The 27,655-nt window shown below is 36.3% G+C and overlaps 1 protein-coding gene and 1 long non-coding RNA gene across 13 annotated transcripts in view; one reads left to right on the forward strand and one right to left on the reverse strand.

The window, feature by feature from the left end:
* Window positions 1-27,655, forward strand: part of LOC102415115 — a 130,857-nt gene that overhangs the window by 59,328 nt on the left and 43,874 nt on the right. For 11 of the 12 annotated variants that reach the window (XR_006552430.2, XR_006552436.2, XR_006552432.2 and 8 more), the window contains 3 exons: window positions 553-667; window positions 26,118-26,211; window positions 26,751-26,831. This is a non-coding gene — a long non-coding RNA (uncharacterized LOC102415115). Of the gene's footprint in view, window positions 1-552; window positions 668-26,043; window positions 26,212-26,750; window positions 26,832-27,655 lie in introns of all 12 variants that reach the window. The other variant, XR_006552429.2, reaches the window with a different exon arrangement.
* Window positions 1-27,655, reverse strand: part of LOC102414779 (glutamyl aminopeptidase) — a 78,085-nt gene that overhangs the window by 21,686 nt on the left and 28,744 nt on the right. The window contains exons 7-13 of the mRNA XM_006076908.4: window positions 26,108-26,242; window positions 23,714-23,779; window positions 20,928-20,993; window positions 20,638-20,789; window positions 10,033-10,112; window positions 773-906; window positions 590-645 (exon numbers count right to left, since the gene is read on the reverse strand). Of these exons, the coding sequence (XP_006076970.3) occupies window positions 590-645; window positions 773-906; window positions 10,033-10,112; window positions 20,638-20,789; window positions 20,928-20,993; window positions 23,714-23,779; window positions 26,108-26,242 (689 nt within the window). The remainder of the gene's footprint in view (window positions 1-589; window positions 646-772; window positions 907-10,032; window positions 10,113-20,637; window positions 20,790-20,927; window positions 20,994-23,713; window positions 23,780-26,107; window positions 26,243-27,655) is intronic.

Genomic DNA, 27,655 nt, shown 5'->3' on the forward strand with positions numbered 1-27,655 from the left:
CAAAGGTGCTATCGTTACTACTCCTACATTACCCCAATCTATGTTGATTATTTTTTTTTTCAGGGTATAGGTTGTTTTTTTCTAAGTGTAACTACCCTTAGGCCGTGAGAAAAAAGTCAAATTTCTGAAATGACACTTTAATTCTATCAATCCTAGAGCACCATGTCTCATTCTTCTTACCCCAGTGACCTGAATAATATTTGGAAACTCTAGCCATAAAATCTTACAATGGGTTTGGGCTCACAGAGATGAGTTCATGAAACACATTGTTTGTCTTTTTATTAAATCAAATTATAACGGTGCACTTTTGAGCATTTGTAAGTGTCGCTTCTAATTAGCTCAAGAACTCAGATTAGTCAAACCTCACTTAAAGTCAATAGGGTAGGTGAGGTTTTTGCGTCTGTTAAGGGCTTGATATCAGTATTTTGGCTATAAGGCTCATATTAGTTTTAAAGAAGAAAGTTATGTAAAATAATAATGTTGTAAATAGTGGTTTTGGATACTTTAAACTATAAATTAATACTCAAACTTTGTTGTAATTCATTTTAAAAGAAATTTATGACAAGATCCGTAGCATTCCGAAACCTACCGTGCCAAGGCAAAAGCATCATCAATAAAACTTGCACGATCAGCAGAAGAAAAGTCCTGGGAAGAGAAAGAAAAAAAGGTAGGAAACATGAATCTTAAAGCAAAATATATTGAAAATTTAGTATCATTAAGATGCTGTTCTTAGAACAAAAGTAAAACAATTCACAACCATTTCTACTCTTACCGTGTGGTTGACGGAAAGATTGGTAGCTATCCATTCCCAAGTTGACACTTCGTAATTTACACGATAAAAGCCAATATGATCAGGGTTTATTTTGAGAAAAGCGTTCCCACTAAGAGTAGATTCCAAAGTGATTCCTGTGGTAGTAAATAAACACTAATGAGAAACATGTTTGCACATACTGTAAACACACAGAAATTAGACCCAGCGGGCAAAAAGAAAAGAAATGTTAGTTTGAGGAGTCAAGTTTGATTTGGATCCAAAGCCCCAAAGTCTAATTCTTATTATTCTTATTGCCTAACTTTAACATGTCATTGTAGTATGTGAGCTGAAAAAGAAATAATTACAGGGCACTTATTTATATTAAGTGCCCTGTAATTTGTGACTTATTATTATTTCTTTCAGAAGCTTGTCATATGGATGAAATAATTCTGTGCTTGTCAATCCCTCAATAAAAAAATTTTAAAAAACCCCACAATACTTAAGGACAGAGAAGTCAATGCGCTTTGGGGGTAATCCATATATTCTTAATCATGATGGATTAATTACACAAAGAATATTCACTGGGATAGCCTAGGAAGGATACAAAAATATAAACATTTAAAAGAATACTATGTTTATTTAAAATCAATATTCGAATTGATGGATATGGTGATTGCTAAGCAGAATAATGATTTGAGAGTCAATAACAATTTTCAAGTGTCAAGAAGGCTTGCAACAGGACTAAAATCCAAATACAGTATTTTTGATCTTGTAGTCCATTTCATACTCATTCTCCCAATTTTATTTATTTTTGTAAAGCCTTCTACTTCCATATTTCAACTGATTATATCAATGTTTTTTCATCAATGGATTTACCAAATTAACTTTATTTCTAAAGTAGTATTTAGAATTTACATAAGGCTCTAGGATATAGATTTTGGAAGCTCAACATTGAAGGAACAAAGACTTACATTTTAAGTAAAAACTACTCAAAACAAGGCAGGAGGAGAAGGGGTCAACAGAGGATAAGATGGTTGGAGGGTGTCACTAACTCAGTGGACATGAGTTTGAGCAAGCTCCAGGAGTTGGTGAAGAACAGGGAAGCCTGGCGTACTGCAGTCCATGGGGTCTCAAAGAGTTGGACACTGACAACTGAACTGACCTGAAGTCCAAATAGTGTTTATGCTCTGATATGATCAGTGTTTGTTTAGCATTACTCATATAGTTTTTAACTCCTATATTCTTGTCTGTATGGACAATATGCAATTTAAATAATGATGTGGGAATACTTAGTATATTTAAATAATTTCAGATAGTTTAAGGTACTAATAACATGGGATGTGATATTGGAAAATAGGATATGAGGCTGGAAGTAAAAGTGGGGCTTCAGTGTGGAGAGCCACATGCTGTCTTAAGTCCATCTTCTGAGAGATGGTGAGAAAAGAGAAGATTTTTAGGGAGGTAAATAATACACTCAGGTCTGTTTCTAGAAAGATAGTTTTGATGGTAGGATGGGAAGGAGATATTGGAAGGAGATTCTAGAGTCTACTGTGTTAATCTAGGGTAAGAGAAAAGGAGGGCTTACCTTAATGTGGAGATGATGAAAATAGATGATGTGTTCAAGAGACACATCACCAGTAAAATCAACACTATCTTTTCTGACTTGATGTGGACAGTTAGAGGGGAAAATGGCGTGCATGACTGAATGAATAATGGTGTTGCCATTACAGAAGGAATAGAGGAAGATGAGTCAGTTTGGGAGGAAAGGTGATTTACATTTTGGAAGTGCTCACAAGGTTTGGAAGATGTCCAACGGCACAGTAGTTTTTCATAATACATGAGTAAACACTTCAACAAGACAATAAGTTTCTTTAGGAACATTCATAGTAGGTTCTTGACAAATTGTAAACCTTTACCTCACTCATGTAGTATTTATCTTTCTTTGTCATTCTCCCACGGACAGGTTGTTGAAAGGAAGCTAATCTTTTGGCAGCCATACACTTCGAATGTTTGCATCAGGAGGAGAGCCTCTTGCTAAGCACAGAGCCATATGTTACAGGAGAAAGAGCGTGAACTTTCGAATCTGACAGATCTAGGATACAGTCATTGCTCTCTGACTTACTAGCTGTGTGATCTTGGCCAAATCACTTGACCTCTCTGTGTCCCAGTTCACCATGAGGGAAATGGATAAAAATCCCTGACAGGGCTATTGTGAAGATTAAATAAGATAACATAGGTAAAATGTTGGCTACATAGTTATGTGTCCAACAGATGGTAGCTATCCCCATTATTATGAAAGGGGATATGCCGCCAGTTCTATAAATAGCAAAGCAAATATAAATAACATTGAGAAGTTCCTGGCAATCCATCTAAATACAGCAGTATTTTAGTGTGCTTTATATATACCTAGTTAAGCCTGTCTAGAGTTACTGTGATTTTTCTCACTTTATGGATGAGGAAGCTGAGGTCCAGGAAGTCAGTAGTTACTGGACTTTCCAAGTTCATGCTACTTCTGGAACAGCTGTCAACAACAAAATACTGTTGGGTTGTTTAGTTGCATAATGAAGTAAGTAGGATAAAATACTGATGCCTGTTCCAGGCAGTACATAGAAGTAAAGGGTGCATGATTCATTCTGTTTCTCCAGTTACTAATACGATTTTTCTGATTATAACAGTAGTGTGTGTTCTTTATGGTTTCAAATATGTATTTGGAAAATAAAAAAAGAGTATAATGAAGAATACAAAGATTATCCACCACCAGTTGACATTACGTTTTTATCTTGTGTGTATATGTGTATGTGTATTTATCTTCCAAATATATGCACATGTGAAGACATAATACATATAGAGAAATTTATTGTGTTTTTGATTGTTAATCCTTTTCACTTGAAATTATATTGTAAACACTTTGCAATTTCATTATATATATATGAAGATGTAGATTTAATGGCCACATAGTATTCATATAATTTATAAATTGTTTTGTACGACTTCTTGCTAGTTTTATGCATAAGAGTGATATAAATGGATTCTTTCTGGGTAGGAACTCTTTCTAAATTATTTTTTCCTTTTGTCTGTTAATTCAAAATTTCATCCAGAGGCTAATTTCAACTTAGATAGATTTCAATAGCAAAGCATGCATACTAGTTTTTAATATACTGTTTTGTGTAAATAATTATAACAAAATTCAGTCAACTAGACAGCTTGTGATAGCCTAGAAATTTCTCTAGAAATTTCTAGAGAAAGAAACATTTTTCTTTGGTGACATAAATACTGTGTTCCATCAATCCTTTACACAAATTATCTTTCTGTGTAAAATTACAGTTCGTATCTATTTTATTAAGTTTGTGTATCTCTTAGTAGTAAAACAGCTGAAAGGTATAAGAATACTATTTTTTAATAATGACATACAAATTATATGTGGAGATTTAAAAATTTCAAGTAGGATGCACTACTTGGAATTTGGGGTAAGGAAGAAAAGTTTAATCTCTGAAACAAACACTAACATGATCCATTCATTGTAAAATGGATTGGTTATCCATTTGTGACAATGTTTTCAACAAATTACTTATTCAAAGAAATAATCATATAATTAGTGTATTAGTAATAATTACAGAGTCCCATCTAAATCTCAGCAAGAAGCCTAGAGAATCTCCCTGAAAAGAAAAATATAGGATTAATACATAATACATAATAAGCAGGAATTCGGGAAAAATGCATTGTGACTGTCATGATGAAGAATTATCATGGGCAGTGGTTTTGGTGACTGGGAAGAAATAACTGCAAAAGAGAGTTGGATAGTGAAGGTCTGTTGATGTGTGCCTATGGAAGCAGGTACCCAACTAAGCTGGTACATGTGTTCCAGATCATTTGACAGATCTGCTCTTACAGAAAACAGTGTATGTGGAGAAATCTGTTGGTTGTTTACCACACTGTTCCCTTTTCTTCTAGGTACACAGCTAGACTATATTTATTAGCCTCCCTTGCAGCTAGGTGGCAACATATGATTGACACTGGGGCATAAAGTGTGGGCAGAAATAATAGATGGACTTCTAGGTCTGGTCCCTCCATTATCTTCCTCTGTCCTCTGATCAGATGCAAAAGATCCAGCACAGAAGTTTAATATTAGTTTGGAGAGAGAGAGGAAGTGGAGCCATAAGAAGGAAAAAGACAGGAATTCTAAGTCATTATCTGGGAGTGAGCTACCTAGGAGAGATGGCAGTCAGGAACATCTCCATTGGACTGTTGCATGAATAAGAAATTTTTATTGCATTGAACTACTACTGATAGCCAATATATGCAATAATTAGGCTTCCCTGGTTAATGCAATATACAAAGCTGTCACAGCTTGATTGACATCTTTAAAGTAATTGATGTAACTTAGCTCTCCCTTTACCCTAATTAAGTAAACTTTCTTCCTGGAAGAGATACCTAATTACCTGAAGTGAATATTCTAGTTGACGTTAGCCAATATGTTTTTATTTGTGTAAATTAACAAATTAGCATTCTTATATGTATGGTTCATGTGAATAAGTCTTTCAAGACTTTGTTGACCAGTGCTGAATTAAACAAACTGAGCTTCTGAATCTGCAAAACTGAATCCATAATGAATGATTATGGATTTCTTTTCTTTTTGTTTTCTTTCTCTGTCTCTCATTAAATTAGAAAAATATATGTCCATCATTATTTTGATATGAAATATTTAAATATAACTACCATAAAATTTTAGGAATATTTATATGATAGAATTTGGTTATCTAATAATACATAATCTGAAAGAGTTGTGAAAACAGTCATCACAAAGTCTATTCTACATCCTATGCCCTAAAACTGTCTTTTAGACCCTATATGCTCATGAATCCCTATTTTTAAATGTGTTTTAGCAAGATTGGTTGTCTGATATCGTATGCTAATCTACAAGTCTTCTAAATGTTGGAAAGCAGCAGATTAAAACAAAAAGGTGGTATACTACTAAATGTAGATACGTTGACAGTAGACAGTATAGCAGCTGATGCTAAAGATAGAGGCATTCACTATACATAGGCACCCTCTAGAAGCACAGTAGTCTTCAGACAAACAAGCCTTAATTAAGAAAGGACTTGCTGAATTCTTAGTACATCTTAAGATGTACACAGTGCCTTGAGGGAATAGGGTGAACAGGAGACAGGGAGTATGATATGCATTGTGTATCTTCAAAGAGCTTATAGTTTACATAAAAAGAAAAGACAGAGAATATGAACCTTAATAATGATGTTGCTTAAAATCTAAGGAATTATACTAAGGACTGATGAAACTAATAGCATAAAATATGCTCTCAACAATAAGAGGAGCGATTATTCAGGGTAGGTTAGAATTGCCAGAGGAGGCCCTGAGATGGAGATCCTCTTCTTTTGTTAAGAAGTACATGATTAACTGTTTTCATGTTTAAAATACTGCACACAACACAAATGTGAATAAAAGACCTTAGGAGAAGCCCCACTATTGCCTGGGAAATTTCTAGCTGATGAATCACCAAAGAAACCAAGAAGGAGGAGGTGGGGCTGGTAACCTGAGCTGGTTGCCCATTCAGTACCCTCAGGATGTGCTGTCATCTGCGCTCTGAGCTGGGAGTTGAAGATGTCCCTGAACAGGAAACAGGAACTTATTGCATAGCCTAAAAATGGAGCAGGCACTTTGAAGTAGGAAGAGATGTCTAATTTACTTCTGGCTAAATGACCAGTCATGATTCTGAAATTGCAGATAAAGATAGATTTGTCATCAAAGCTCTGTGGACATTAGAGCCACTTCATTCATTCCTTCAGTTAACAATTACTAGGTATCTGCTGGAGATATGGAACAACCACACAACAACAAAAAATAAGCTTCATTCTCAAGGAATATTCTACAGGGAGGGGAGGGACAGATAAAAGTCGGGAGTTACAGCAAAAGAAATGTCTCAAATCTAATGACAGAGGGATTGAGGTTGCCCTGCGAGGCCTTTGCTCTCTCCCTTTCATACTAACATTTTCTGTCCATAGCACTGTTTGAGTCTATACGCAGTCCTATTATCCACATAAACTCTACCTGTAGTCCCCCTAACCCTCAGACAGATGTCCCTTTCTTTACTAACTTTTCTCAACTTCCAGATCTCCACTTGTATTTCTCCTGTGAGCCCCTTTGGCTCTTACCACACCAGGCCCTTATGACATGGTGTTATGTTTGCCTGCTGACTCGTCCACACCCTCCCTAGACAGTAAGTGCTGCTGCTGCTGCTGCTGCTAAGTCGTTTTAGTCATGTCCAACTCTGTGCGACACCATGGACGGCAGCCCACCGGTCTCCCCCATCCCTGGGATTCTCCAGGCAAGAACACTGGAGTGGATTGCCAATTCCTTCTCCAATGCATGCAAGTGAAAAGTGAAAGTGAAGCCGCTCAGTCGTGTCTGACTCAGCGACCCCATGGACTGCAGCCCATCAGGTTCCTTCATCCATGGGGTTTTCCAGGCAAGAGTACTGGAGTGGGGTGCCATTGCCTTCTCCGAGACAGTAAGTGCTACAAAGTAAGAATTGTGGGGATTTTTCCCTCAGCATTGTCTCTATACCTACCCTTGTGTCTGACCCATTAGTTAGTGTTCGGTAAATACTTGTTTGAAAGTTATTTCAAATTAATATTTTAATTAATTAAGGACTAAGTTCATTATTAAAATATTGTGTCTAATAAGGACATAATACATATAAGAAAAATATTTATTATTAACTCCTGAAATCTATTTTCTGGACCACTAGAATTTTTGGACCACTGGAATAAACTTTAGTTACCTGGAAGTTTTTCTTTTATGAAAACCTCAGTTTATGAAAATTCTAGATAGATCGTATTAGTGAAAATATATTATCCATGCTTTTAAATTTGTAAACATCAAATCAAGAAGATTCCCAGATGTTCCTCCAATCTTCAGTTAACCAGTGGTGACCAATGGGGAAAATATGTAGTAATATTTCAGCCAAATCCACTGAAAATTTCCCAAGGGTATCCTAGCCTCGTTATGTTGTTTATTGGTGCTATCGAACATTTTTTTTTTTACTGTACTTTTTTCTGTCTCCATTTTCCTTTGGCTTATGTAAGAAAAAGGTCAGAAAAGATCTTGGTATGCAAACAAAACTATCCTATATAAAATACTCATCTGGGTATTCTAGAAGAATTTCGGAGAAATTGCTGACTACATCAATTAAAGTTAGTATAAATGACCAAGAGAAAGTTTTTGTCGTAAAGGCAACAGTAAAGGGTCTTACCTTGACAATAGCAAAGCTGGTAGAGCTTTCAGTACAAACTAAAAATCACAAAATAGGGCTTCCCTGGTGGCTCAGTGGTAAAGCACCTGCCTGCCAATGCAGGAGACACAGGCTGGATCCGTGATCCGGGGAAAATCCCACGTGCCATGGAGTAACGAAGCCTGTGGGCCACAACTAGCGAGCCTGTGCTCTAGAGCTGGAGAGCCAAAACTATCGAAGCCGTGAGCTGCTACTACAGAAGCCCGCGAGCCCTAGATCCCCTGCTTTGCAATAGGAGAAGCCACCACAGTGAGAAGCCCACACACTGCAACCAGAGAGCAGCCCTGCTCAACGCAGCTGGAGAAAAGCCTTGCAGCAATGAAGACCCAGCTCAGCCAAACATACACAAATAAATAACATTATTTTTAACATCACAAATAATTTATAATAAAAATAAAAAAAGAAACAAAGCTTAAAAAATCCTTATGGGAGCCACATAGAAACTTGTACACAAATGTTTATAGAAATATTATTCACAATAGCCAAAAGACAGAAACAATCCATATGCTCATCAACTGATGAACAGATAAACAAAAGGTGGTATATCAATATGATATGACTATAACTTGGCAATAAAAAGGAATGAAGTTCTGATACATGCTATGACATAGATGAATTTGAAAGCAAGCTAGGTGAAAGAAGCCACTCACAAAATGCTATAGATACCATTCCATTTATATGAAATGTCCAAAATAGCCAAAGCTATGAAGATAAAAAAAATAGGTTAGTTGGTGCTTAGGGCTTAGTATAGGAATTTCTTTTTGAGGTGACTGAAATGCCATAAAATTGACTGTGGTGATGGTTACACACATCTGTGAATGTAAGAAAAACTGGATTGCACACTTGAAATTGGGGGATTTTATAGTACATGAATTGTACCTCAATAAAGCTGTTTTTTTTAAATTTTTAATCTGCTGGAAATAGGGTAAAAATTTACTTGCCAGAGGAAATGAATTACTATTTTAGAATATTTTGCAGGAGCAAATAGGCATATGTAAATAGAGGGTAGATGATCTGCTTTTATTCTTGAGAAGCAATGGGTGAAAGTCCATGCCAAATGCTATTTGGAAACCAAGTCCTCATGGGATGGGGTGAAGAGTCTCATTTTGATTTAGATAAGAAGCGACTTTGAAACACAAAACAAGCACAATAGCAGAAGTATAGAAAGCAGGATTCTTCTTGGATAGTTGCTAAAACTTGCCTTTTTTTTAAATTATTTTTTCAGCGATCTGTAGTAGAAAACATGTGGTAAGGTCTTGTTTTCATATAACTCTAAAATTTTTCAAGAAAAGAAAATACAAATGAATGGAGATAGAATACAGAAATATATTTCTAGTTGACTTAAGTGGGTGGAACAGTCACAGCTGAATTTTAACACAGGCCAGGGCCAATGCATTCACTTAGGGATGCGGATGGGTGGATGGGTAGATGAATGGATATAGATATAGATAGTCCCTTGAGCTACTGGTGACAACTTACAGCTTAGAAAAAATAATTTAGTGTCATTAAAAATTCTAGTGTCATGCTGGTTTGAGAAAAACATTAGGTCTGATTTAATGGCAGTATTTAAAAAGTCAGGCTTGTCACATAACATTTTAAGAAATTCAGTGACATTTGATATTTAAAAAAAGAAAGGAAGAGACAAGGAAAAAAGAAAGGAAGGAAAAAGAGGGAAGAGAGGAAAGGAAAGAAGAGAACTGATATACTGATCTTCTAGTGGTTGGGTGTATGACCCTTCTCTTTGAATGCAGTTATTTATTATTGTGTCAGTTATGGTAAATCATTACAAAGAATTTCTTAAGGCAAAAAATTCTCATTATTATAGATAAGGATTTGGGCTCATCAGTTAATTAAGAGATTTCTTTTAGCTGAAATGTACATCATAAGTTCCAGTTTTATTGTTGTTTCTTTACACATACTTATTTAATGTAGTACATTAATTCAAGGAAGAAATAAATCAATTGATGATATTTACCTCCTGTTTCTGACCTATTGTATAATGTAATCCTTTGTTCATCATCTTCAGTCCATTTAATTGGAATATTCCATGTGTAACTAGTTTTTAAAAAGAAAAATTTAACTTTGATTACTAAAACATAAAAACATTTCCCAAGTAAAAATAGACAAGCATAAAAGGCAACAGACAAGCATATTTTCCTCATAAGCAGTTATCTAGTGTATAGTATACAATTAACACAGTTAATACATTATACTCTTTTTATGGTAAGGATAGACTATGTAATTGCTTTCAATTTATATACATCTTTAAAATTTGGAAATCTGTTTCAGAAAATTAGCTAAGGTGAAGAAGATTATTTCAACAAAATGCCTTGAGACTTTGGAATAGAAGTATTATATAAGAAAACTGAGCATTCACATACATACTCGTATTCACTCTAATATGCTATAGTTCCCATCAAGGAACATAATACATTGTTAGAATTCAGAAGACAATCTTATAATGCTGTGAAGGAAATAAAACATTTTAGAAATTACATTGAAATGACACCACCACCACCATCCCTTAAAATGTCTCATGCTCTTTAAATATCTCCTATTTAGAATCATGTGAACCAGTGTGCTGCAAAGAAAATCACTGAGCAAGCACGTTTCAGGGATTTTTAGTGTTTTCTTTAGCTCCTTAGTATTTTCTCCTGGAGCCAAGGGAGGAGATGAGCTTTGTATTTTGATACAATATGTATACCTAATATTTACTCTTGAAATCTCTTAAGAGAGATCATAAGTATCTTTTTGGTGGTTCTCATTATCATACCTTACCAGTCGAAAAATACAGGAAATCTAGAGAAAAGATGAATCTGAGTTTGGGTTTAGGTTTCACCTCATAGTTGACCAATGATCTGTGGTCATTCAAGTCCCTAACAGAGAATGGGGGAATGATATTTCTCCCTTTCAAGATATAATAAAATTTATATAATTCAGAGAGATGTATTTGTCATCTGCATGAAAGAAGTAATCCTTTGTTTTATAATTAGTGAAATGTTTTATAGATTGAGCTTTTACTAGCTTTCTTGAAGGATTTTTTTGCATATGAATATTTTCGGCTGTAAGTTTCACAGAACCAATACATAAACTGTTTCTTGGATCTTAGACATTGTCAGTGGTCCATCCTTATCCCCTTGAATCCCTTTGTCATGTTTGTACTTCCAGTTGTAGATTCCAATGTGCTTTCCCTGCCAACAGCCAGCACCGGGTCTGTCTGTCCGAGGACTGCCCTCTGGCTGCCTGATCAAGGAAAGCCAGAAGTTGCTGAAAATGTACATCCTTGGGTGCAGTCTTTAGCCAATGATGGCTGGGCGTGAGAGTGTTCTTTGCCCCATCTTGGCAGGACGCCGCTGAAGCACGGTCTAGAACTTCCTTACAGGGTAGTTGCCTTGGACAGCACCTGCCCGTTGTATTTTGCTGTTTGATAGCCCACCGCCCAATCCCCCACCAGCCTTTCCTAGATTTCCTTATGAGACACTCTCACTTGAATGATCAGAGTCTGATTTTAGTGAACCTAAGAACGATACCTTATAACTTCTTGACAGATAGACAAAGAAACGTTTTTTAAAAGTCATATCCTACCTACAGATTTCACTCTCACTGCTCTGCTGATTTGGTGTTGCTATGTAGACTAACATTTCATTCTCCTCAGCTTTCCCCCTTGTCAACCCAACTGAAACAACCGATTGTGCAGTGTCTGGATACCCTATGTATACAGTTAGGATTTCACACTTCCACTGTCCCCTCTAAGACATGGTGTTTGGGACGAGGCTGTGCCTGAGAGTAAGCATAAGACATATTACTAAGGTCATATAAAAAAATATTACTCTGAGGTCTGTAAGAGCATCATAAGACAAAAAAGTTTAGAGGGTTGAGGCTATATAATTTTATAGTTTTGGAACCACTTGCAGGATCTAATATAATCTGAGTAAAACAATAGATTTGAGAGTACAAAATATCAAGAAATAGAAATTATATAAATGAAATGATAGAGTTTCTTATATGTTATCTAAACTTCAAAAGTATATTTTTAAAGGTATAATTCACTTTTTAAATATCTAACAGGGAATATATATATGTGTGTGTATGTGCTTAATTGCTCAGTCGTGTCTGACTCTTAGCGACCCCAGGTGGCCCACCAGGCTCCTCTGTCCATGGGGATTCTCCAGGTAAGAATACTGGAGTGGGTTGCCATGCCCTCCTCCAGGGATCTTCCCAACACAACCCAGGGATCGAACTGAGGTATCCCACATTGCAGGCAGATTCTTTACTGTCTGGGCCACCAGGGAAGCTCATATATGTGTGTATATATATATAAAATTATAACTGATTCACTTTGTTGTATGGCAGAAACCAACATAACATCGTAAAGCAATTTTCCTCCAATTAAAAAATAAGTTAAAAAAAAAGAAAAAATGTCTCTTCCCAGAAATATGTAAAACAATGTAACAGTTTCTGGCAGTATAAATATGGCCAATCTAATTTTCAAAATAAGGAACTACTTTTGCCCCAATATACCTACTAGCATTCTTCCACCTGTTTACATTGACTAGACTGCCAAAGACATGTAAACCTGTCCCATAGAGAACTCTCTCTGATGGAGATGTGAAACTCACCCATTTCTATGAGATGGGTTGAGGCCATAGTGTTAGAACAATAACTTACACACTTGTGAGGCATTTAGGTTATAAAAAGTTTCTGATCAGTAAGAATTCCATAATGTTGGATTTAAGCAGTGAGAAAAGGGAAGAGGTCATTTAGTTTATAGTATAACTTAATGTTGTCTATCAGACAGGAATATATCTGAAATGAGAGCAAGTGAATACTAGGATTGGAGGGAAAAAAGATTCCTTTCTGGGGGTATTAGGCATATATTATGATCTAGCTTTTAAATCAAATTGAAAAATAAGGAATGACAACTTTTTATATAATGTCTTTTTTCTCTCTTATAGTTCAAGAGCCACTACAGGTTTTTAAGAAATGTTCTTAGGAGTAGAGCCTGTATTTTCTAGGTTTATTTTCCTATGCATACATAATTTGTAACTTTTTTTAAAAAAGGGAACAAATAGATTGATTTTATGATAAATGATCACTAAAAATCATGCATCTATTAATCTAACATTTTTTTAAAGTATCTGAAGGTTCAGACTAAAAAATTTAAAGAAAAGTATAAATATTAGTATAGTTCCGTGTTCTAAATCTTAATGGGGCTTCCCTGGTGGCTCAAACAGTAAAGAATCTGCCTGCAGTGTGGGAGACCTCAGTTCGATCCCTGGGTTGGGAAGATCCCCTGGAAGAAGGCATGGCAACCCACTCCAGTGTTCTTGCCTGGAAAATCCCCATGGACAGATGAGCCTGAATGCAATTTAAAGATTTATTAAAACTTTAAAAGTGATTTTAGACTGGCTGATATGCTTAGTTCCGTTGGCAATAACGTTTTTTTTTTGTTTGTTTGGAGATGGATCCATAATGCAGGAGTAGTTTTAAAAAATCCAGTTCCACAGGTTTAAAAACACCATTGGCTGTCTTTGACTTAACAAATCAGTGGATGTGAATGAGAGAAGGGAACAACTACTGTGAAACTTTCCCAATGGCAGTTTGTTTCTCAAGAAAGAAATATATTTTAAAAATTTTATATGTGCAAAGACTATTAAATAGCAGTGTTAAAGATAGCCAATCTGATCTGCTAGAACATAAACAGTAACTAAAAAAAATTTATGGTTAATAAAATGATCACATAAATTATGTAGGTTTATATAATTGAACTGTCACCTGATAACATGTCAGATCTAAATATCAAATCATTCACATATTATGAAGAGGAAAGGATGAAAAACAAAGTCTTCTCCATCATAATGTGTCCTCTCCAAAATAAAGCATATACAGACACTCCCTGACTGACTTCATTGGGCCTAAAGACTCAAATTTTCCTATATTTTGGCGTGAACTATTAATTTTCAGAACCTGCGCTCCAGCAAGATATCCAGTTTCTCTGAATTTCATTTACGGTGGGAGAGCTGAGGCTTTCGGGGGGTTGTGGGGTTGGGGAGGCTGGTAACAGGTTTCAACAAGGTGACCACTGGCTTCTCTGGTTTAAGTGCCAGCCAGTTTACTGGAAGTGGCTTATTTAATCATTCTGAGTGTTCTTCATCCTCCATGCCTTAGACAGCAAGTTTTTGGCAATTTGAATTTTTGGAAACACCTGAGGTGCTACTCATGTGACTTAATTCCCAATGTCCTGAATTGGAAGCCAGGAAACAGATTCTGTTCCCTACTGCATGGAATATGTATCATAAAGTGGGTCTATAAAGCTTTTTCAGTTCTCTAGAAATATGGCTATGACCCCAATAAACAAGATGAAAACACTGTTCTAAAAGGAGATTGTTCTTTGCAAATTCATCCGATTCGATTCCCTGTACACTGTTTATTCTTTAACTGGAAATTTTAGCTCATGTCAATCTTTGGAACATCTGCCACATGCCCTCAGCCCTAGCCCCTCTCCTGGTGCAGGCCCCAGCAATTCCATCACCTCTCACAGGGGTTACCCGCTATGATATCATCCTAACAGGTCTCCCTGAATCCACACTGGCCCCACGTGATCTGTCCTCCATAGTACACTAGAGGGGAACTTTGAAAAATGTAAACATGATCCTGCCTGTTCTCGCCTTAACTTCCTTGAATTTGCACACTCTTTTGTTCAGAATCTTTAATGTGCTCTGCATGCCTGGCCCCCGCCTTCCTCTCCAGCTTTATCTCCGCCCCCCCCCCCCCACCCCGCCCCACTCTTCCCAGGGCCTCTTTGTCACCCAGTTCTTGGAGCCAGACTGCCTGCATTCAAATCAAGGATCCATCACTAACACTCTGTGCAACCTTAAATAAGATGTTTAGTCATGTTCTGCCTAAATTTCTCCATCTGTTATAATAAAATACTCTAAAGTACTTAAAATTGTGGCAGCTACTTAGTAAATGCCCGATCAGTATTGCATATCATATGTATAATGCTCCTTTTCAACGTTAGAGACTTCATATGTGTTTCTATTTTGACAACCCTGACAGTCACCCTCAACACCAATTTTTACTGTTTAAGAATCACTTTCTCAAGACAGAAAGTCTTCTGTAGCCTTCTCTACTCCATCACACCTCTTGCCTCAGGCTCAGTGTATCAGTGGACACACATGGCAGGAGAGAATAATTACTGTGAAACTTCCAAATGCAAGCTTGTTTTGCGAGGGAGAAATGTTTCTAAACTTTTAATATCCAGAGGCTCTAGCAGTATTAAAATGGGCCAATCTATTGATAATTTGCTGGAACATACAACTAACTATAAAAGAACCAGCTTACGGTTATTAAATTAAACACTTCCTGAGACACTTTCTTTGCACCCAGTAATTCTCCTTCCTCATATTATCCTAATTGCTATTGAATAAGTGCTCTTGTGATGCTTTATATATGTGACTGTAAGATAAGGTCAGTGAGACTATTTAAAATGAGAGGAAGAAGGTGAAGGGTCTTTACAATAGAAATCAGGCAGTGGAGATTAGAAGCCACCTGGAGTGTGGTGGGTTCAAAATTGTTTCCACCCAAAGCAAGTGTTAAGCTAAAAGACAATTAAAATCAGCATGGGTGAAATTGGAATGGTGCCCAGGGGATTTAGTGTATGGCTTTTGTTTAGCCAGAATCCTGTCTAGGAGGGGGTTCAGTTGGGTAGAGGGGTTCTGAGATGATATCCCCAAAGCGGCACACCCAGGTTCCTGTGACCAGCCCCAGTGGCTGGGAGATCCTGCGGTTGTGGTTGTGTTCTCTTCAGTTGGGAGCAGTTGGCACTCCATTAATGTCTACAAAAATAGCTAATTATACAGCAATGACTATAGTATTAACTCTTTTGTAAAAGTTGTTGTCATGGAAGGGTGATAAGTTTGGAAACCACTGGCTGTGTGGCTCACATTTTGTCAGCTTTTACAATAGTTGAGATGTTTAAGAAATCTGGCAAATTAGAGGGAATGACATATTGGATTTGTAATTTTAACTGAAAGTCTTAGAATATCTTAACTCAGTAGTCATATTTAAATGTCTAGATAAATCTGATTTTGCTGGGGTTTTTTTTTTTGTTATTGTAATTTTATTGGACTATAATTGACTTACAATGTCAGTTTCAGGTATATAGCATAGTGATTCAGTAATACATATGCATAGATCATTCTTTTTCAGATTCTTTTCCCATATAGGTTATTGTAGAATATTGAGTAGAGTTCCCTGTGCTATACAGTAGGCCCCTGTTGGCCATCTGTTTTAAATAGAGTGTGTGTATGTTAATCCCAAGCTCCTAATTTATACTCCACTGCCATGTTTCCCCTTTAGTAACCCTAAGTGTATTTTTGAAACCTGTGAGTCTGTTCCAAATATGATTCCATATATGAGTGATAGCATATGATATTTGTCTTTCTCTGAATTCACTTCACTTCATATGATAATCTCTAAGTCTGTCCATGTTGCTTCAAATGGCACTATTTTGTTCCTTTTATGGCTGAGTAGTATTCCATTGTATACACATAACACATGTTCTTTATCCATTCTTATGTTGATAGACATTTAGATTGCTTCCATGTCTTGGCTATTATAAACAGTGCTGATGAACATTGGGGTACAGGTGTCTTTTCAAATTATGGTTTTCTCCAGATATATGCCCAGTAGTAGGATTGTTGGATCATCTGGTAGTTCTGTTTTTAGTTTAAGAAAACTTCATACTGTTCTCCATAGTATTTGTACCAATTTATGTTCCCACCAACAGCGTAAGAGCGTTCCCTTTTCTCCATACCTTCTCCAGCATTTATTGTTTGTAGGTTTTTTGCTGCTTGTCATTCTGACCAGTGTGAGGTGATACCTCACTGTAGTTTTGACGTGCATTTCTCTGATATTTAGTAATGTTGAGCATCTTTTTATGTGCTAGAAAAGTCTCATTATGTAAAGTTAAAGGTTTGAGGATTCCCTGGTGGCTCAGACGGTAAAGCGTCTGCCCGCAATGTGGGAGACCCAGGTTCGACCCCCGGGTCGGGATGATCCCCTGGAGAAGGAAATGGCAACCCACTCCAGTATTCTTGCCTAGAAAATTCCATGAATGGAGGAGACTGGTGGGCTATAGTCCATAGGGTCGCAAAGAGTCGGACATGACTGAGTGACTTTTCACTCACTCACTCTTTTTGTTGTTGTTATTTTTAAAGCTTAATGTGTTGAAAATGTCCAAGAAATTTGATATGCCATATTTATGAATTTTAATTTATTATGTCCATAAAAATGTATAGATAAGTATTTTTAATTAGATTTATAAATCTGTGTCTTTAGGTGTTTATATTTGAAATTGTAAATGGAATTTAATAACATTTGCAGTAGTATTGGGGGCTTCTCTGATAGCTCAGTTGGTAAAGAGTCTGCCTGCAATGCAGGAGACCTGGGTTGGGAAGGTCCCCTGGAGAAGGGAAAGGCTACCCACTCCAGAATTCTGGCCTGAAGAATTCCATGGACTGTATACTCCATGGGATCGCAAAGAGCAGGACACAACTGAGGGACTCTCACTTTCACTTCACTAAGTAGTGTTGTTTAGAAGTTTCTTGTAAATGAAATATACAAAATAATTTGATTGAGTTTGTAATTGTTAAAATGTTCAGGAGAATTTCATTTATGCATTGTAAATAAAGACATCCTCAATCAAAAACTAGGGAAACTGCTATTGAAAAGTCTCCTCAACTCTACCCACAGGCCAGCACCCCTCTCAGAAGCACCCCCTTCTAAATACTTCTGGTTTTAGTTCTTCGGATTTATTAACTCACCCACAAAAGAGGGTGATTTAATTCATTTTCACTGCTTTCTTTTTCATTCTCCCTTTAACAGTCAAATTTTAATAAAGCAAAATTGTTATTGTTATTAGACTGTGTATAAGTTACAGTTGTTCCTTTAGATAATATACTCATACTGCTGTTTCTTGTTTTATAAATTTTAGAATTGCTACTCTCTCCTAACTGTAGAATAAGGTTCTCTTGTGCAGTGCTGGTAAATGCTCAATAACTGGTTCTCAGGGTGGAATGGAAGGTGGGATGTATTATTTGCTGATTTCTATTAACTCACATCATGACCAATTTCAGGCTACTGGAATGACACCTCTGAGTTGGGATTAAAACCAGCTTCAGTCCACCACTGAATCAGTATCCCAACATTCTTCTACTTTTTCTTCCTTTTCCACCCCCTTTCTTCTGTCAACTATGTTTTTTTTTCTTGTTACAGTGTTAAAACTGTACAATCTAACCTGCCACCAGAACAGAATTTTAACATGTTATCCATTGGTTGATTATAAAAACTAAAAGACAATAAATAACATATAAGGAGTTATGCTGTATACCTATTGTTGGCCAAGAAGTGTGTTGAGTTATATTTCCTTTTCTATGGTTTGATTTCATGGCCCTTGAGTCACTTAAGTAAAAATTTCCCCTAACACCTTATTTTATAAGGGTAAAATAGACTCCTTTTTGGGTTTCCCTGGTAGCTCAGTGGTAAAGAATCCACCTGCCAGTGCAGGAGACTCCTTTTCCTTATACTTTATCAGTGGCATAAAATCATTCTACCTGCTTCTTTTTTTTTTTTTTTTGGATCACAATTTCTACATACGGGCTTGATTTTTTTTTTTTTCTAATTTTTCTTCTTTATGGTTGACCACACTGATAGGCCTTCACCAGCTCCTCAATTTTGCCTCCTCCCAATCATACTGTCTTTTTTCCTGCAGATCACCTAACTCAGCTCCAGTCGTCCTGCTCTTAGGGCACTGTGAGCCCACTGGATGGGTGCTGGTCTGCATTTCATTTCATGGATCTCCTAGGACAGATACACTGTTTCCTGGATCCTGTGTCTTCCTCTTTTTTTATGTATTCATATTTTTTCTCTCCCTGCTCCAGTTCACCTGGAGTGTAGCCTTAGTAACTTTCTAAGTGCTGTGTGGAAAGCATTTTCTGGGGCTGCATGTCAGAAAATGTCTTCACTATGCTGTTACATTTGGTTTAGGGACTGGGTAGAGAATCGGAGGCTGAAAATATGTTTTGCATCTACATTTCAAATGTCTGCTTTATTTTCTTCTTGTGTTCAGAGTTGTTGTGAAGAATTCTAATGTCACAGTAACTCATGTACCCTTAACATGTACCCTTATTCTCTGAAATTTCATGAGGCTGTAGCTAAGTATGTTTTGGTTTTTATCATTTTGTACTATAGACTCAATGCGGCTTTTTAATCCTTGTGTCTTTTATTATTTCTTTGATATAATATGCCCATTAAGTTTCTCTGTTTTCCTTTTTTGAGAGACTTCTATTAGTTGGTGCTAGGTTTTTTTCATATTTATCTTCTCTTTCACATTTGCCAGTTCTGTGTATGCTTGTCCTGTACTTTTAGAGAATTCTCCAAATGTATTTCGAATTGGTCTATTAATTTCTTTGACAACTGGAATTTTAATCTTTCATAGCTCTTTTATATTTTTAGTTTGTCCTTTCAAAAACAATCTGCTCTTAGTTAATGTGTGTAAGAGCTTTGATCTCAATATATTTCATAAATTTTTTATTTCAATTATGTCTCTTATTGAGATGGGTTTATTGTTTGTTCATGTGAGATTTTAACTTTTATGTTTTTTAGATTTTTTTCATGCATCTTGTTATCTTTGATCGTTCATTCATGTTTAAGAAAGAAGGACTAAATTGATTATTCTTGGTGTCTTGTATGTAACCCCTCTACCATTGAGAAGAGAGGTGTATTTTTGAGACAGACTTCTCTGCTGAACAGGAAGTCTGACTAGAGGCTCTGTGTATATATGAGTAGAGCTGGCAGCTCCAGCCCATTCATCCTACAAATGCCACAAGGAGGAAAGCTTTACTCTGAGTGTACCCACCAAATGGAAATTCTTAGCTTTCCTCCACTGTTTTAGTCAATTTGTTCAGGGGAAAAAAAAAAAAAAAAAGCCCTCTGGGTTTTGCTGGGTCATTGCCAGAATTTTGAGAGCTCTGTGCAGAGGAAAGAATGGCAGTCAGTGAAGGGAAAGTGGAGGAAGAGGGGTCTGGCTAATGCAATGGTCCCGAGTGCAGACTTCAAGTTAACTTCCCTTCTTTCAACCTCGCTTTCACTCCTGCCGTCCACTCAGCGCTGACACCGAGCCCAGGCCCATCTAGGGTAGGGGAAGTCAGCTTCCACCTCTGCTCAAGCCTCTTTTCATCTGGCTGCACCTTCTCAGTTTGTTTTCTGTCTATATTCCTCCCTCTACTTTTCTTCATCTAGGAACTTCAGAGTTCCTCTCTGTTTTCTTTACTTCTCTGAGTTTATTTCTTTTAGTACTTCTACTTCCTTTTTCAGTCATTTCCGGGAAGAATAAGACTTGCATGCACATGCTCAGTCCACCATTTTGAACCCAGAGATGACTGAGCTATTTCTAAATGTCTTTATTTCCATAAAGACACTGTGCTTATGAATCAGGTACCAAAGAACAAGTTCTAAATGAATTGACAGTACTTCCATCAAATTTCTGCTTCCCCTGAAGTGCATTATAGAGTCTTACCCAAAAGCTGAATGTGGCTCAGAAGAATTAGCTCTCGGGTCCAACAGAAAGCGTTTCTGTGTGATGTTCTTCATATTGTCCACATTAAGTACAGGGTAACCCATCTGATTGGTCCAGGTGTCCATTACTTCTTTCACTGGGAGATTACTTGCCTAAGATTAAAAAAAAAAAAATAGAGAACAATCAATCAACAAATAAGGGGAAATAAAAGGATAGAATAATCAGATAAAGAAATGATTGATAAATCATTTGTTAATCAAAGAAATTTTTGAGGATATACTTCTCATTACCTCTTCAAGTGCTGCCCAGAAATCTGAGGTTTTGGCATTCTCAAATTTGTGTTTTTTCAAGTAATTCTGCATGTGAAAGATAAATATTTCAGAAGTCAGTGTTTGCTTTTTCCATACCTTCACAACATGAGTGAACCTTTCAACAATCTCATTCTAATGTATAATATAGCAAGTATACCTGGAATGAAAATCGAATGATATTCTCTATGTAAAACATTTCATAACCTATAAAAACACTGTACAAATAATGATTTATTTGTAAAGCATAAGAAATACTTTTTATTATTAATGAGATAATTTTTTTTTTTAGTCTAATGGAATTGTGAACAGGAGAGGGAAAGTTTAATTTGTTCAGGATATACAATGCAAGGTACTTAAAGACAGTCGAGTGTTCAGTAGACAGTCAGCAGACTGTAACATTTTTGATCTGCTAGGGAAAAAAGACTCATGATTCTGTGATGTTCACTTATTAGTGTTAAACTGTCCACTACCAGCTGTATCCCTTACCTTTATTTACACCAGTAGTGTTTTCTCATCTCAGACACTAGACGGCCCCATCACTCATGAGTGGTTTAAGTGATATGCAAAGATAAAAACTGGTAAGCTTGGCTCTGAGCCAGGGCTCTCAGCAAACTCCTTCCATAAAAAGCTGTAAAGATTTTAAGTGTTGTGAGCCATATAAGTCTCTGTCACAACTACTCAACTCTGCCTCCATAGCCCCAAAGCAGCCAAGATAATAATATGTAAGTGAGTAATCATGGCTGTCTTCCAGTGAAGCATTATTTATGCACTGATATTTGAATTCCATGCAATGTTCACGTCATGAAATATGCTTCTTTTGATTTTTGCCAGCCATTTAAAAATGTAGAAATGATTTTCATTTGCAGACCTTACAAAAATTGGTGGTGGACTGGATTTGGCCCAGAAGCTGTATTAGTAGTTTGCAGATTTTTGTTCTAAAGAAATGAATATACAGTCTTTGGAATAATAATCATCATCATGATGATAATGGATACATTGGGGAAATTACTCAATGTAAAGTATAAGCCTTCATTTTTCAAATACTTTTACAATACAGATACAAAATGTTTTTAACTAGAAGGTTCCCCATTTTGTCAGTTCTGGTCCCCAAACCTCTCTGCATATGAGTTTTCAGGGATATTGTGATATCCCTAAAGAAAATTCCTAGTCTTCTAATCTCATAATTGGGCACTACTTGTGGTTCTCCAGGAAACCTTCCAAAAGTCCTGCTGTAATTACTTCTGTTATGCTCTAGAATTGTCCTGCTTAAAATATGGATGTCTTTGATGGAAACAGAACCTTCTTAAGTGGTCTTTGAATCTTCAAAGAAAATAAACCAGTGGTTGACTTTGCACATAATCATTTTCACTCTAAGTTGCTCTAACTTTCAAGACGTGCTATTCCTAAGTCATGTTATCTTCTAAATTCCTTTTTTAGCCATGGAGAGATAAAACAATATTAGCAGGACTGCTCCAAGATACCTGGGAGAGGGTTGAAAACAGTTTGAAACGCTGCCTTCCTGTTTGTTCTTTTGGTTGGGTGCCTGCTCAGCACTGCCACTGGAGGGCAGGCAAAGGAAGGGAGAGGAAACGAAAGGCGCATCAGTTCAGTTCAGTCAGTTCAGTTCTTTGCGACCCCATGAATCGCAGCACGCCAGGCCTCCCTGTCCATCACCAACTCCCGGAGTTCACTCAGACTCACTTCCATCGAGTCGGTGATGCCATCCAGCCATCTCATCCTCTGTCGTCCCCTTCTCCTCCTGCCCCCCAATCCCTCCCAGCATCAGAGTCTTTTCCAATGAGTCATCTCTTCGCATGAGGTGCCCAAAGTACTGGAGCTTCAGCTTTAGCATCATTCCTTCCAAAGAAAGGCGCATGTTCTTTATCAAATTCGTTCCAGAGTTTTGTATAGATCATTCTTTCTTAGTAAAATAATTGGATCCTTGAAATGGTAATGAATATAATCGTAGCTACCTGTTGATGATTTTTAGTGAATAGTATCTTCTTAAAATTAATTTAGAGGCACTTCTTTGTATAGTCACAGTGTCTTGTGCTGAGAAACGTGCAATCTTGGGACTGAAAGGAACCTTAAATACTATTTTATACGACTCTCACATTTTGGGGGTGAAGGAAACTGGTGTCTAGAGAGGAGAAGAGATTTGCCTGAGATTATAGTGAAGAGACTTCTGAGTCCTGGATCAGTTTGTGTGGTTTTCATCACTGTTGTTACTGTTTTTTAAATTAGTTCCTTGCTTCTTCTGAGTGAGAGGATTATAGCTTATAGTATACTAAAAGTAACTAATTTTACCTAGATTAGTGCTTTTGACTATTCTATACTGACATTTTCTTCTTCACTTTGAATAATCACAATATAGTCATTCTAGTCAAAAGTTCATGATGACCTCGATCTTTCGATAATAGTCCCTCAATTGTTACTGGTAAGAACAAAATGAAACAAACAGTGTTTCTACTACTATTATCTTAGGAAGGGAAAGGACATTTTCCAAGCCCTAGCCCTGTAAAGGATACCAAAAATAACTAAGTAATCCGTTTAACTTCTCTGTGAAACTTTGGCTAAGTGATGGTTACAGACCCAATGTAGGTAACAGACTGTATGTGAAATCACTTTTTTTGAGTTTGCAATATTATCTATTCCTGAACAAGGAAAGTAAAAGGGGAATTGTCCTTAATTAATCACATATCTTAACATTCATCAGCCACATACCAGTGTAGTTTTTTAATAGTATTAAAAGTAATAAATCATACCTGACATCCTATTTGAAATTTCTCTGGTGTTATCCAGTTTTCAAGCATTCTCAGAATGGAAGCTCCCTATGATGTAAAAGAATGGTAAGTAAAACTAATATAGGATATATAAAAGAAACAAATATCAGTGATCTCTATTGGGACTAGTATCTCATGACCATATTTGTGGGATAATGTCTTCAAGATGACTCTGCTAAATGGTTATCAATCTGTGATTCTAGGGTGAAAATACCATCTGGCATACCTCCATATCTATGCTTCTAAAATAACTAAAAGGCAGGAAGAAAAAGATACAAAGGCCATCCTTTCACGAACCTGAGGTTCAAATAATTATTGCACTTCAGCACATGAACCAGTAGATGGGGCTTTCCTAATGAAAGAGAAACTTGGGAAAAAAGTATTAAGTCATCTTCTTTGAACAAGGAAAGCATAAAATTCTGGATAAAATTCAGGATAAAATTCTGGCTACTTCTTAGGTATATTGGAATATTTGGGGAAATTATATTTAACAGAGGGGACTAAACAGTTGAGGGATTAATCAGGTCATATAGTTTAATATAGATTAGACATATAATTTCTAATATAGATTAGACATATAATTTACTGAAGCCCAGGTGGTGCAGTGGTAAAGAATCTGCCTGCCAATGCAGGAGACACAAGAGACGCAAGTTTAACCCCTGGGTTGGGAAGATGCCCTGGAGAAGGAAATGGCAACCCACTCCAGTATTCTTGCTGGAAACGTCCATGGACAGCAGAGCCTGGAGAGTCTATGGAATCGCAAAGAGTCGGACACAACTGAGCACTATCCACACACAAAGACACATAATTTAGGCATAAAATCCTTCTCTTCCAAAATGGTTTATCTCACTTGGTTTTATTTAGTCTGAAGTATCTGATGAATACCTCTGCTCTCTACTTGCTTTTCATATGTTATAAGATTAACTCTAAAACACTTTATTGGTAGATTTAAACCGCTTCCTGGTGGCTTAGTAGTAAAGAATCCACCTGCCACTGTGGGAGACCTGGGTTCATTCCCTGTGTTGGGAAGATCCGCTGGAGAAGGAAATGACATCCCACATCAATATTCTTGCCTGGGAAATCCCAGGGACAGAGGAGCCTGGTGGGCTATAGTCCATGGGGTTGTAAAGAGTCGGACACAACTTAGTGACTAAACAACAAAAACAATAGCCAAAATAGATTTAAAAATCAATTTTCAAGTAGCTGACCAGATAAACATAGCTTCCTTATTTAAATTAGTAATTTTTTACTGTAATTTATTAAAATATAAGTTATTTTTGTACCTAGTGGAAGGCTAAAGGCTTAGAAACATGTATTTATTTCTGACCTAATACCTTAAACCCATGGAATATCTGGGACTTAGGAAGAAGGTCATTTAATAAATATAAATGTCTCTCCATGAATTATTAGAATATATTATAAGTAGATTCAAAGTTTTCATTTTAACTGAAAGATAAAAAGAATCATTGACAATGTAAAAGAAAAACGAATAAAGGAAGCCTAAAAATGCCATGAGAATATATGAGAGGGAAAGCCAAAAAATACGGTGCTATAAGCTTCAAATACTAATATATGGTATTTTTCACTCAAGCCAATTTTATCTACTATTCATTTTAATAATTATCATAGTTTGTCTTAAGTAAAACTTTGGGTATCTCCTAGAACAATAAAATGTATTAGTTTACAGAGGTTTTTGGACAACTTAGTATGGTTGGTAAACCATGAGAAGCTGAGGTAGAAAATTGACTAAAATATGCTGCATACAGGTGTGGAATATGTTTAGAGGAGAAGCTACAGGAGAAAAAGTTGAAAGAGAAAATGGGTAGCATGAAACTGCATCACTGTGGATTTTCAACACCTTTCATGGAATTTTAATGGCTAAAAATGCCCACTCCAAGACATGCTAACAAAAGTCATTCATCTTTACATCTTATATGAAACTGGATGAAAGTAATTCCATAAATGGACTTGGATTTAAATACTTACTGGAAGCACTCTACTAGAAAAGCTGTCCATGTATATGGCATTTCTCATTGACTACAGGAAAAGATTTATTGTCATTCAAATAATCAAATCAAATAATTTTAAACTGGACATTTAAAGTATAAATGTTCGGTTATCAGAATGAGAGCCATTTTAAGCAAAAGTGAAAAGAGAAACTTTAAAAAGTCTGATTCAGAATTTTGTGACAATGACCAGCATTGATCATTTCCACTGAAAATTGCAAACTGTGGAATATTCAGCACTGGCATAAGCTCTACACTATTTCCCCAAACCCATTAACATAATCTAACCATTCTTACCATTTTTAGGCATTTGCTAAGGAAAAAGCCATTAAACAGGAAGACATTCAAAACAGTGTCATATTTTCCCCACCTTACTATAGGAAATTCCATCAAAAACAGATGTTATTTCATCAGGAGTTGTTACAGTGACTACAATTGGGTGTGAAGATATCAAAGAATCATCCTCTTGCACAGGTAATACATCATCAAGTATAATCTGATCACGCTGAAATGACAATGAACCAAAGAAATATAGCACTTTATACTGGTTTATATATAAAAATATTTATATAACACAGATTGACTCATGTTATTTAAAGCAAGCATTAAGTGTTCAATTAATCATATTTTGCATTGATTTTTCTACATTGATTCCATTCCCTTCCCCTACATATAATTCCTTTGACTTTGCCCCTATATGGCTGGCCAAGAAGACACAAGCATTTATAAATTCTGTTTCTGCTATTTCTTTATGACTTTCAGACATGTGCCAAACTTTTCAGGCTCTGTTTCTATCAGAGTTTCTCTTCTATCTGTTCCTATCTGTGCAATAGGAATGATGGTATCACCTCACAAATTTGTCTGAGAAGTAAGGAAGAATGTTGATTTGCCAAAAATGGATGTTTTAGGGGTCTTCTCTGCCAACTAATCATTGGAATTTGGATGATTCATTGTTGAAGAAAATACTAACTTTTGCATTAGTTCTAATAGTTACCTTCTCATTCCAACCCTAGGTTTTCACAGCAAAATAGAGTGGTGGAGAGGCCTAGCCCTATAGTCAAGCTTTGTGGATTCACAGCTCATTTTCTCGACATGTAAGCTTAAGTAATTTCCCTCAGTCATTAAACAGGAGCAATGATGGCAGCTACTTTTCAGAAACGTGCAGAGGATTTGCTGAGACAATGCATGCAAGCATTTGACATGGTACCTGGCACAGAGTGAAATCTTAGCACATTAGCTGCTATTATCATTTTGATTCTTAGTTAGAATCTGAAATCTAGCTCTAATAAAGCACTACTAATAAAAAATCAAAAGCTCGATTGGTCTTACTTAATCAAAAAATATTTCCAAAAGGGAGGATGCTATATTAGTGTACATTTTCCACGTTTGTGAATTCCATTTATAATAGGCAGGGTACTATCGTCAAATGATGACTGTCAATCAAGGTAATTTGATTTAAATTTTGATTTTTGTGCCCCTAAAATGTTTTGGTAAGAAGAAAGAATCTTATTCTCAATGTCAGTAAATTTGACTCTGGTCTTGGTTGTGTTACCAATTGTCTATGTAATATTGCAAACTTATATTACTTCCTGGGCATCAGAGTTTTCACCTGTGAAATGAGGCTCCGCTATTGTGGTACTTAGCAGGCTTTCTTACAATGCATCTTTGTTCATCTATCCCCTCCACCACCAGACCCTAAATTGGGAGCGTTTATAAGGGCAGGAAGTGTGTGTGTTTTATTTAGTTTTGGGTCCTCTATAGTGTTCATTGAATGAAGAATGAATGAATGGATGAAGAATGAATGAGTTGGATCATATGATTACATTTCATTTAAGAACTGAGTACTAAATTCTTCTAATATTGGTGTTTTTTAAATGTTAAAATATTACATATTATATTATGCATAATATAGCAATAT

This window comes from Bubalus bubalis, chromosome 7 (genome assembly GCF_019923935.1).
Source record: "Bubalus bubalis isolate 160015118507 breed Murrah chromosome 7, NDDB_SH_1, whole genome shotgun sequence".
Lineage (NCBI taxonomy): Eukaryota > Metazoa > Chordata > Mammalia > Artiodactyla > Bovidae > Bubalus > Bubalus bubalis.